The 12,670-nt window shown below is 47.0% G+C and overlaps 1 protein-coding gene across 1 annotated transcript; it reads left to right on the plus strand.

Annotated features, from left to right (window-relative positions):
• Positions 1-91: 91 nt before the first annotated feature.
• HPSE (heparanase) lies at positions 92-12,670 on the plus strand (the record flags this gene model as incomplete). The annotated part of the gene is made up of 13 exons (XM_063158083.1): positions 92-93; positions 137-313; positions 1,766-1,911; positions 2,915-3,040; positions 3,774-3,947; positions 4,391-4,562; positions 5,074-5,121; positions 6,501-6,594; positions 7,243-7,349; positions 7,865-7,979; positions 9,609-9,727; positions 9,861-10,007; positions 10,738-12,670. Coding segments are annotated over 13 exons (1,587 nt in total), but the record flags the coding sequence as incomplete, so codon positions are not given.

Raw genomic sequence — 12,670 nt, forward strand, 5'->3', positions numbered from 1 at the left:
TCCTGCTCACGCCAACGCGGTTCCTCCCGGCGGGGAGCGGAGCGCTGCAGCTCCGGGCCCGCCCTCCGAGCTCCTCGGGGTGGTGCCGGCGGTGTCGGCGCGGCGGGCCGGGAGCGGGGATGCTGCTGCCGCCGCTGCTGCCGCTCCTGCTGCTGCCTCCGCTGCTGCCGCCGGCGCTGGCCCAGGAGCACCGACCGGCGGTGCTGCGGCTGGGGCTCCGGGACAGCCCCCGAGCGGAGGTGAGCCCGGCTTTCCTCTCCCTCACCCTGGATGCCAGCCTCGCCCGGGACCCGCGCTATGTCGCCTTGCTCAGGTGAGTCGCCCGTCGCCCAGCTGGGCAAAGGAGAAAGGGTCCTCGTGGGGAGGAGCGGGACATGCCGGCAAAGGCGCTGCGGAGCGAGCCGGGGGGAACGGGGAGCCTCTCACCCCTAGAAATGGGGTCGGGGACAGGCTGCTGGATCCCGGCCGCTTCGGGCTCACTAATTCCCTCCTCCCGGGGCAGAAGGCGGTGCCTTCCCCAGGTGCGAGCCGCGCCGGCTCGCTTGTGCTCGGGAAAGCAGGGGCTGGCATAGGGGGATGCAGGGAAAGCTCAGCTCGAGAATGAGCCTGGTAGAGGAGCTGCTTTGCCAGCAGAAAAAAGAAGAAGGAAACGGACGGAATTGCGGTTGTTTGCATGGAGGCTTCGGGGTGTCCTTATCGCCCTCCGCAAGCACCGGAAAGGAGGCTGAAGTGAGGTGTGGGTCAGTCTCTTCCAGCTGACAGCTGACTGGAAGAGAGGAAACGGCCTCCATTGTATCAGGGGGCTTCAGACTGGATATTAAGAAAAAATTCTTCACTGAGAGGGTAATCATGCATTGGAACAGGCTGCCCAGGGAAGCAGATGGTGGAATCACCATCCATGAAAGTGTTCAAAAAACGTGTGGATCCTCCAGTCCTCCTTTCCCACTACTTGCACGTTTTTGTCCTCACTGGGCTGGTGAGAAAGGTGTCACCAGCTTTACTGGAAAGTGCTCAGGTCTCCAACATCCAGCCCCATCCTCACACCCTGGGGTTCAGCCTGAGGCCAGCCCTGCCACCATGAGGAGCAGGAAGTACTTGGTGGCCTCTAATCTGCTGTTTGTCACCACGGAGCAGATAGCACCTAACATGCCCAGTGCCCTCCAAAGCCTTGTGGCTTCTTCCCCCAGAGAAGGCTCCCTGTCGGTGCTGCACATCCTGTATGGAATGTGAGCAGGTCACAGTTATGTTCTTTTGTACACCTGCTTTGATAGAGGTAACACCTGTCCCAGCAGGTACTCTCAGTCTCCCTTGGGTACAAAGGCAAGTGCTTTGGCAGCTGTGATGGAAGCTGGGGCTGATGATGTAAAGTCAGTCTTGCGCTCAAATTCTCCCAGCACATTTATGTTGGTGTTGCACAAACAAAACCAAAAAATCTAGGGAAGGAGGATGTTTAGGATGAAAAAAACCAAGATTGTTTTAAAGTTTTGCCTTATTTGCCCCCAGGGTTTGGCTCCCTGCTGATGTTCCCTCAGGTATGCTCTCCCCTTGTTGCCCATTAGAGCTCTGCTGGCTCACTTGGCCATTAGCATCCCTTTTGTACAGTGCAGAGGGCTGGAATGCAGTAAGCCATCAGGAATTCCTTGAGGCTACTGGGTAGCCCCAGGTCACCTACTGCAGCATGTTCCTCAAAGTGCTTGCCATGTTTACCCTCTACACAGTCTGCATAAATATAGTGGTTTCCTAATTCTTGGCATTCCCTCCTCAGCAATTCCAAGCTGCGTGCCCTGGCAACGGCCCTGTCCCCAGGTTTCCTGAGGTTTGGTGGCACTGAGACAGACTTTCTTATCTTTGATCCCAACAAGGATTCAACGTCAGAAGAAAAAATCCTCTGGGAATTTCAGGCACAGCAAGGTAAAGTGGGCATCAACTTGTCAGACTTGAAACCATCCTAGGTTTTGGAGGGTCTTTGACACAGGCTGAGGATGCTGCCAGGGCACAGCAGCAGCCCTGGGGACCCTCCACAGTCTCAGTATTGCTATCATCCATGGAGAGATCTGTGGACCTTCAGCATGGTTTGTGGGAAGAGCTGTGCCAGCTGTGGGAAATTGAGAAAGGATGTAGGGGAACTTGTATCCTCTCTGGCATCTCCTGAGACTCTCCCTTTGCTGCCCTGTGCTCCCTGAAGCAATCTTGGGAGCTCCCTCACTGTCTGGAAGATGGTCAAGTTCAGCTCAGAAGCTGTGGTTTCATTATGAAAATTAAGGAACAGATGTTCTGTTTCTTCTCAGAAATAACCTGAGGAGAACAGAGTGTTCAATCTCTCTCCCAAAACCAGAGAGCTTGGCTGGGGGTGCAGCCTTGCTCTCCTGTTGCTTTGACAGGGAAAATGCAAACCTGATGAAGCCCTGTCAACTGCTTGAGCTTGGTATTTTCTCTTTGAACTTAGCAAGAGTGTCAAGAGGTGTTTCAAATTAAAAAAAATCCTGTATATTCCTGTGGCACGTAGCACAATTTTGCAATCCTACATTACCGTACGGCCAGTGATGCTCAGTTTTGAAGTCAAGTGGTACTTTCACCTCATAGCACTTTGCTAAGTAGCCACTTCCTGTGACTCTGGCTCATGCCTTCTTCTCTGGTCATGGCCTGTTCCTGGTTTGCATGCCAAGAAAAAAGCTTTGAAGGAAATGTGTCTTATGGCTCCTGTCAGTGGAGCTGGCTGTGGGGAAGTCAGCACTTTGCCCTGCATGAGATGGCCAGTGCAGGAAGGATTGCCCTGCCCCTGCCACACCATTGCATGCCAGGCTGGCTCATCTGCTGCTCAAGCATCAAGCCCATGCTTTGTCAGCTCACTGGAACAAGGGTTTGCTGGCTGTTGAGCTGAGGAGTTAATTCCTATCAACCTTCTGTCCTACAGAGGCTTGTGGCTCGAGGCCTGCATTTGCTGCTGTTGAGAAGGTGCTGCTGGCCCAATGGCCCAGCCAAGAGAAGATGATTCTTGCCGAACAGAACCGGAAAAAGCACAAAAACACCACCATTACAAGTAAGACTTAAACAGGGGGATGCAGTTCCCTGCCCCATGGTAAAAGGGGGAAGAGGAGCTGAAACCACTGAAAAAGAAATATTTCACCCACTTCGAAAAATACTCAGAGAAATCTATTTCTACTGTTTGCCATCCCGCATTTAATAGCATTCAGCTGCAGGGGTTGGGTGTGAAAGTGGTCACAAGGATTTTGAGGTGAAGAGAGAGGCGAGAATGTTGATTCCATTATCAGAAGGCTTGATTTATTATTTTATGATATATATACTACATTATAACTATACTGAAAAGAAATAGAAGGAAAAGTTCTCAGAAGGCTAGCTAAGCTAAGAATAGAAAAGAATGAATAACAAAGATCTGTGTCCCAGACAGAGAGCGAGAGCCAGCTCTGCCATGAGTGGTCAGTAAATCCAAACATCCACACGAGACCAATCAAGGATCCACCTGTTACATTCCACAGCAACAGATAATCATTGTTTACATTTGGTTGCTGAAACGGCAGCTTCTCAGAAGGGAGAAAAATCCCAAGAAAGGATTTTTCACAAAAGATGTCTGCGACAGTTGGGAGGTTCTCAAAGCTTGCAAGATGTGCAGTGAGGCCTGACCTCTTCTGTCTGACTGGAAAAGTTTGTCACATCTGCAGCATCAGGCCAAATAAATACAGGCAGTAAAGGTTGTTACTTGGCCAGAGCTCAGCTACCTTAAGATAAACACCCCTCCTTTCTCCTCTATGCAGAAAATACACTGGATATTCTCTACAGCTTTGCAAACTGCTCAGGGTTTCACCTGATCTTTGGACTCAATGCCTTGCTGCGGAAAGGTGGCTTGCAGTGGGACAGCTCGAATGCCCAGGCACTGCTGGACTACTGTGCTTCCCAGAGGTACAACATCTCCTGGGAACTTGGGAATGGTAAGTGCTTGTTGGCCAGACCAGCCATCACCTAGAAAAGTAGGGGCGGGCTAGTAACTTTGGATATTTTGGATGATGGCACATCAAGGCACGGTGATGTTTTATAAAGAGACATTAAGGTCTTAATTTTCAGGGGGATTTTACAGAAAGGCAAAATGAATGAGCAAATTGAGATGATTTTGCTGCTCTTATCAGGGCTTTGAGATGAGGTGAACAATCCCCCACAAGGTGCAGGATGTCACCTATGGCTGGGACAGAGTCCTGGAGAGCAGCACGCTGTACTCCCCAAGCTTTTGGTTTCATGCTCACCTTCAAATATCTCACTCACACTATGCCAGACCAGGTGAAGCCTTAGGGAACTGGTGCTTCCCACGTGGATGGAACTGCCCTAATTTGTGCCCCAGAAATAGAGAGGGGTGTTGATGTGCATGTGTCTTCCTCAGAGCCCAACAGCTTCAGGAAGAAATCTGGCATCCACATTGATGGCTTCCAGCTGGGGCAAGATTTCATTCACTTACGCCAACTGCTGAATACCTATGCCCTCTATCAGCATGCCAAGCTCTATGGCCCTGACGTTGGGCAGCCCCGAAAGCACACGCGGAGACTGCTCAGAAGGTAGGAGTGTGAGCTTCCAGCAGCATTCCCTGCAGTGAGGCAGCTGTGGAGAATTGTGGCTTGTCTGCCCCTATATGCAAGAGGCATGAAGTGGCTTTAAGGCAGGGGTTGAACAATTTTTTTTACCTTGACAGATGACAATTATAATCTTACCTGCATGCTTGAGTTCAAGGCCTGAATACTCAGCCAGTTAAACTCAGCTGCTGGAAGTACATCAGTGATCCACACATTTTCCCATTGAGTACTGGCTCTAGGGTTGTGCTAACAAGGGCTTTTTAGCCTGAAAAACACCCACATGTTATACAAAGGTCAATTCATCCTCCCAGCAACCTGCTGAGGAAGGCAGGCTGCCCAAAGCCTGCTTAAAAGCCATGGCAAGCCTGGCCCCCAGCATTCACCATCAGTACTGCCAGCTGTGGGGAGAGGGGAGGGCTGTGCATGGCGTTGCACTAGTGGGAGTAATGACTGGTAATACTAATCCCCTTTCCTCCACCATTCCCTCTGCTTGCAGCTTCCTGAAATCGGGAGGGAAGGTGATCGACTCTGTCACATGGCACCAGTAAGTACCATTTGGATGCCACTGTCACTCTGATTACTGCCTCATTTTCTTTAAAAAATGTCAATTTGAACAGAGTTATCAGTCTCAACAGAAAAGAGGGGGGTGAAATGCCCCTTTTTGCAGTTTCTCAGGGGCCTCTCCACAAAGTTCTGTGTTCAGAAAGGAGATGAATTGAGGGAGCACATGACAGAGATGCTGAAGCCTCCAAAGGGTCTACTTGGTGCAGAGACCCAAAAGCAGTGGTAGGGGTTTGTCACAGGGAATGCAACATGTGCAAGATGATAATTTTGTTTGCTCTATTTATATCTAGTTGATTTAAAGAAAAAGCCCTGTAGGTCTGGCTGACCCCTGTCCATGGAGAATTGCCAGCAGCTCCTCCTGCTCCCTTGAGTTTGCTCTTGGAGTAATTTCAGGCTCTGTGTGGGTAACTCACGCTCAGATCCCACACACAGTGCAAACAGCACTGGCACCTGGCCCTTTCCTCCTGTGCAGGGACTTTGATTGGTAGGTTTAAAATGCTCACGGCAACAGTGGAGTAAACTGGCCTCAGGGCCATGAACTCTACATGTTTGAAAGTCATTTCCATGTGAAGGCAGTTTTCTTTAAAGAGTCTAATGCAGGACATGACATGCAGCAGTCAGACAACAGTGAGAAAAGATGTACACACTCATTTTTTATATATATGTATACACACATCAATTATCTATGCATTTTCAGCTGCTAGAAAGGCATGAAACATGTCCTTTCCCCTTCCTGGGCTGCTGTTAACTCATTTAGGATTATCAGGTTTTAGCTTCCTCTTGTGGCTGGAAGGCTTCAGCTGTTTTTGGTCAGACTGAGTGAGCGCAGGATGAACTGCAAAAACCACCATTCCAATTTTTTTGGACAAATAAGACTTAAAAGCTCTTCTGCTCATGGTGGAGGGCACCATTTATGCCATAGGGATGCCCATATTTCAGCTCCCTCCAAGTGGCCAAAATATTCCAGCAGATGGACAGATGCTGTAAGCTGATATTTTTAATATATAACTTGATAGAGTACAGCAAGTAATCACATAGACTCCTCAACAGGAGAAGACTTACAGAAGCTGGCTCTTGGTAATGTTTTCCTTATTCTTAATAAATAGATGCAAACAAACCTATTACTTCTGCTGGTGGAAATTTCTGTGATATCCTTACTCCACTGAGATAATTATATCTTGAAGTCCCTTAAATACAAGTGACAGACCTACACATTTGGAAACAAAAAATTAAAAAGCACTGGACAGAAAAATCATGCTGTGGATAAATGTACCAATCAACTGAATACTTTCAGTGGTGTTTTGTACCACTGGTGGTATTACTCCCTAATTTTGTCTATGTTTTTTCCCTGATTTTCAGTTACTATGTGAATGGACAGAGCGCAACAAGGGGGGATTTCTTGAGCCCTGAAGTGCTGGACTCCTTTGCCACAGCCATATATGAAGTCCTGGAGGTGCCTCGTCCTGTTCAATCATTCCCATGTTCAGTTTCCAGGGGGTTAACAGAATCCAAAATAAAGCACTACTTCTTACTAGCAATAGACAGGGATAGTCAAAGCTTGAGTTCTGCTGGCATTGTATATAAAAAAAATTAAATTAAAAGTAATGATACCAAAAATAAGCTCCAACAGTTTGCTATGCAGCAAACATGATGCCAGGTGCATCACACACCTACAACATTCTCATTTATTGATATAGTAACTACTCAGGGATGTAATTTATTGTTATCCCATCCCCCCAATGTTTTTTGGGGGTTTTTTGTTTGTTTTTTTTGTTTTTTTGTTTTTTTTTTCCGGAGATCCTGACAGCATTATAACTTAGAATATAGCACTACTCAGCACAAGAGGAACTATGGGACCTGGATTTTAGTGATGTTTGTCCTGTTTTACATCGGTAGCAAGTTTGGGGTTTTTTCAGGGGGGATGTAAATCTACTTCTAGTCCTTTCGATCCAAATTTCTGTGACATCCCATCTCAGAGCGTTATCCCTTAAATGTAAACATCCTAAGTAAGCCTTTGGCTAAAACGCAAAATATTTTTAATTTCAGTAGCCAAAAAATTAACTGTCGTCTCTCTCTTCTTTCCTAATGCCACACTGGCCAGATTGTTGGTCAGACTGTGCCGGACAAGAAGGTGTGGCTGGGAGAGACGAGCTCTGCCTATGGAGGAGGAGCTCCCAGATTGTCTAACACCTATGTTGCTGGTTTTATGTGAGTACTGGGTCCCAGATGTGGGGAAATCATGTATTTTGACAGCTGAATGGGGCTGCCCCACAGGAAGAATGTGGCCTCCTCAGGCTGCCTGGGGAGGAGTGTGAGCAGTTTTTTCCCATCCTATAAGACATGATGACTTTTTATCAGGGCGTGGTGGGCCAGCAAGTCAAAGTCTGATAATGACAGACAACCTTGTTGTTAGTGTGATGATTTCTCTCAGCCTTCAGACCTTTGGCCAGTTCAGGAGAACCTGCTGTCACTCCTTGTTTCCACCACCTACAAACAGGGGAATGGAGCAACTGTTCCCATCAACTTGGACTTCAAGAGGTGGACTGAAATTATTTTTTCATGTAACCAATGCAAGACTTGAAATTAGTTGTGTGCTTTTAAGGAAGTCATCATCACTCACTAAGTTATGTTTTCCTGCTTCCCAATCTGGTTTGAGAGGGGCAACAGAGTATTGGTGAGGTCAGCACTTTCATCTGCATGATATTTGCCTCATTTTTTGGCAGGTGGTTGGACAAACTCGGGCTTTCAGCCAGGCAGGGGATTGATGTGGTAATGAGACAGGTTTTCTTCGGGGCAGGGACCTATCACCTGGTGGACGCCAACTTTGAGCCTTTGCCGGTATGTGAACAGCCCCTGGATGCACCTCTGCACAGGCAGCTCTGGGTGTGAAGGGACAGGTCAGCTATTTTAACAACACCTTCTTTTGCTTGGATGGCCACAGGTATCCTCGCACCTTTAAGCTATCTCATGTTGCACTGCAGGTTAATGTACTATTACATATATATGTATGCACACTAGATATTTACTCCAACTGCAGGGGGGCAGCCAGTCTTCAGCACAGCAGAAACTGATTTGTGGGACACAATGCTCTGGTTTGTACATAGAAGCTCCTGGATCTCACAAGGTTTTTCTGGATGGCCTGTTTTGTTTTGACAACTCCTCAGCTGAGTGACGTGTAGTTTATAAACAGAAGGGAAAAGAGATATTAAAATCAATTATATTTCATGTGAAAACCAGGCCACAGTGAAGTCAACACTAAAGTGTTATAGGTCATGAGCATATTCATCCTACAGTTGTGGCTGAAGGATAATTAAATTGAAATATACATTTAGTATAGTTTTATTTATTAGGAAATATACTTTGCTGTGATGAAACTTCATTATGTGAACTGCACATTGTTCTTGCAGAAGCGACCCATTTCTTTGTACTACTAGCGCTTAGATTGGGGTGAGAGGACAGCATTTTCCTTTTTAGCTTTCCTCTCATTTTTCTGCTTCCAAATTGTGATTTTCACTGGTGGTCATAGAGCCAGCCTAAAAGAAAACCCAGCATACAGGGATTTTCCATCCTACTTGCTCAGCTGCTTCCTATGCCAGAGGCTGCATCATCAGGCTTGTGACTTTGGGCTTTTCATTCCCTCATTAAAATAGATCTAATTTGGACTGAAACTGTGTGCCCTTTTCCTCACCAACAGACAGTACAGATGTTAACCAAGCCAATAATGCTTCAGAGGCAGGGAAATCCAAGCCCATCTGTAGTTAGCACAGAAATGAGGAAGCACATCAGGTCAGAAGGCTACATTTCCTTGCAGAGGGATTCAGAATGAAGGCTGATAGCAAAAGTAATTTCCTGGGCTTTTGGTGAGTCAGAGGAGAAACACAGTAGTTTTCCTCCTAAGAAAACCTCAAAGACCAACAAATGAGCTGGGAGAAGCTCTCTGAAAGCAGGAAAGACCTGGAAAAAATGAGTCTGCACTGGTCATTGCCCTGCTCTGAGGCATAATCCTGGAGTGTCAAAGTGATTTGTGACTCAGATTTAGAAGTCAATCCTGATACCTGTTCAGAAGTACAATGTTAAAGGGGTCAAAGTTTAGGAGTTTCTTCCTGGTGTTGCACCTGTGCCTTAGGTACAAGCTTTCATGCAGGAAGGGCAGCTTGCACTCCTGCACTCAGTCCCAAGGTTCTCTGTACCCTGCAGAAGGGCATTTTGAAAGCACAATCTCTCCCTGACAGAGCTCTGAGAGTTCCTTATGAAGGGGAAAATGTGTCTAAGGCACCTTCTAAACACAGCTGCTCACAGGCAGGGCTTCCCTTTAGCTGTGGTGTGTGAATTTAAGTAGATGTGAAAAGCTTGGTAAAGCAAAAAGCTATGGGGAAAACCCCTTGACATGAGCTTCAAAATTAAGGTTAGATGTGTGGAACACCTGGCATGTACACAATTTTTTCCATGTGTTTTTATGCCTCCCAGGACTACTGGCTCTCACTGCTCTACAAGAAGCTGGTGGGTACCAAGGTGCTGCAGGTCAGCCTGGCAGGAGCCAACAAGAGGAAGCTCCGTGTCTACCTCCACTGCACAAGCAGCCTCAAGTAAGCCTCCAGAAAGGGTGAAATAGCCTGGAAACTGAGCCCATGGCCACCCCTGGGTCAACAAATGCCCTTTGGGACACTGCAAGGTCACACATCATTCTGATCCCCACCATCACCTTCTCTTGCCTTGCAGCCCAAAGTACAGAGAAGGGGATGTGACACTGTTTGCTTTAAACCTCTACAACGTCACCCAACATTTGGAGCTACCAGATTACCTATTGAGCAAGCATGTGGATCAGTACCTCTTACTTCCTCATGGCAAAGAGAATATTCTTTCCAGGTAAGTTGCAATTCCTCCAGTCCCTGAGGAAAGACTGTGAGTAAGCTTAGATGGTCTTTAAAACCTCACCTTATTCAATTTGCAAGGGGAAAGAAGAGGTTACCATCTGGGGTTTTTTCAGTAAGATCCGACTTCTGTTAAATCAGATCTCCTAAACTCAGGCTGCTGAAAGCTTACTAAGTTATAAGGACATTTACTTGATGTTAATTTGGAAGTTTATCCTAGCAGGTGTCAGTGTTCTGGACCAGCTGCTAAAGTCTTGTTTTGTTTAGTTGGTTTTTGTTTTGTTTTTTTTTGCACAAGCACAGGTATATTGCTTTCCCAAGTGCCAGCTCCTGATTTACAGCAACATGTTCAGACTTTGTATGAGGGTGGGATCTTTTTGATTGTTAATGCATCCACAGGGAAAAGATCTGCTCTGTGGGCAAAAAAGAATATTAATATTTTCAGAAGAAAAAGCAATTTAAATTTGTACTTTTCAAAGTCTGTCTACCTGTTGACCTCACTGGAAGGGAAAGAAATGTACTTTTAGATGTGCTTGTGCTACCACTCTGAAGGAGTCCCTGTAGTGGGAGTGCTGCAGATGTCTGTGTGTGTGTGTACACACACATTCAAGGGAAGTTTGGTTTGGCTTTGGGCTGAGTTAATGTTTACACTCAGGCCCAGAGCAGCTTGTACTCGATGGCAAACAGAGCACAGCTGCCCAAACAGCCTCTCTGTCCCTCTGCAGGTCCATTGAGCTGAACGGCCGCGTGCTGCGGATGCTGGATGATGAAACACTGCCAGAGCTTGTGGAAAAGCCCCTTGGTCCTGGCAGACTGCTTGGCCTTCCAGCCTTCTCCTACGGCTTTTATGTTATCAAAAATGCCAAAGCTATTGCTTGCATTTAAGTGGTCAACACACACACTCAGGATAAATGTAAAGCATTTGCCTAGTAGGAAATTCTAATCCTAGAAATTCACATTTCTGCCACGGGATTTAATTCTGGTAAGAGATGCAAATGTTGCAGCACTAGCGCAACTGTTAGCTGGGGAAGACTAAGGTCCCACTGGGTAACTGGTACAAGGAAGATTCCAGGAGAATTATCCAGGTAGAATAAGACCAGGCAGGTGCTGGTTTTGCTCTTAATCTAGTCTGTCACTGTGCTTGAGCGTGGAACCCTTCTCCACACCACGCAGGGAGCTTCTCACACTACCTGGGGCTCTGCCTACCCAGGCACTGCAACCTCCCCTCTCCCTCTCCTTTTGGCAAGCACAGCTCCTAAAGCGGTTTCTTCAAAAGCTTGCCTTTAGAAAGGATAAGCAGAGTTTTATTTGAGCTGTACAGCTGTGACCTCACACTGGGGAAGCCTGAGAGGGGGTTGTGGTTGTTGAGGGTGTCTTGGGGTGGAAAGTCTGGACACACAAAGCAAACCAAGGTCAGGGTGCTTGCAGGGGCAAAGGCCTTGCAGAGACACCAGATCCTCTATTAGATTTGGGGAAACAACTCACATTTTTCTCAAGCTAGGATTGTTCAGTCACAAGATGGAGCTGTGGCTCTGTGCTTTCCAAAGGCAAGTTGTTGATGCAGGAAATGCAGGCTGCTCCTGTAGGGTGGTCAAACTCTGCCATCACACACTTCTTCCCTGCACGAAAAGGAGAGGAGCCCAGCAGGCCCTGGCAATAACCCTCTGTGCTCAGGAGGCTGCACAGTGAGTGCTCATGACCCTTCAGCCTGCACCACTCTGCAGGCACTTGAGCTGGAAAGGACTTTCCTGAACCTGTGCACAGGTAAAGCTCTCAAACTCTCTCTGCTTCACACTCCCTAATGCACCCAGGTCTCTTTTGTCTTGGGGAAATGGGATAGGAAAGGTGCTGAGGAAACCACTCAGCCCTCAACCGCCAGAGTTGCTATAGAGCATCCTGGGGACAGAAGTGCCCAGTCAGGCTGACGTCCTTCCTAAACAGCACTTTTGGACAGAAATCAGTGTTGGTGGTGGCTTTTCTCCCCAGCTGAGCCTTCCCCACGCACACCCTGTTGCAGGTGGCTGTGCCAGCAATAGCTCCCTGTGGCACACAGGCTGCTGGTCCCCAGGGCAACAAAAAGCCAAGGACAGTAGCTGGGGCCTCCTGCATATATTTATTTGCATCTACTTTTCTTGAAGGTATGTAGCCCACACCACTCTCAATGCCTTATATTTATGAGCACAGCAGGGAAGAACAACCCCACACTACTGTACCTCCTTTTTAAGCTTTAAAAAGATGCTACTAGCTACATGGGGTTTAATGCAGGGCAGGGAACCTTTTTTAACAAGATGACTTTCAAAGCTGATGTACTTTTGTAGCTGTGATGAAAACCTGCACACTGAAAAGGTTATACTTGAGTTCAGTGTGTCAAAGGAGTGTGTGCATCCATGGAGCAGATGCACTCCGTGAAGGGTTATATATCAGGGGATAACATAGATCAGAAACCAGGAAGGCTGAGTTTGTTTACATTGTCTAAGTTCCATAACAGAAGCAAAGAGAGTCTAAGATGGAAAGTCTTACATGCAGTCAACATAAAGATAATAATAATATATTATTATTATTATTATTGTAAAAATATAAGTTGCAACTAAAACATCAAAGTTATTTGCCTGGTAGCTTCTTTTTAGAACTTTTCTAAAAATTTTGTTTATTCCAATG

Source organism: Melospiza melodia, chromosome 5 (assembly GCF_035770615.1).
Source record: "Melospiza melodia melodia isolate bMelMel2 chromosome 5, bMelMel2.pri, whole genome shotgun sequence".
Lineage (NCBI taxonomy): Eukaryota > Metazoa > Chordata > Aves > Passeriformes > Passerellidae > Melospiza > Melospiza melodia.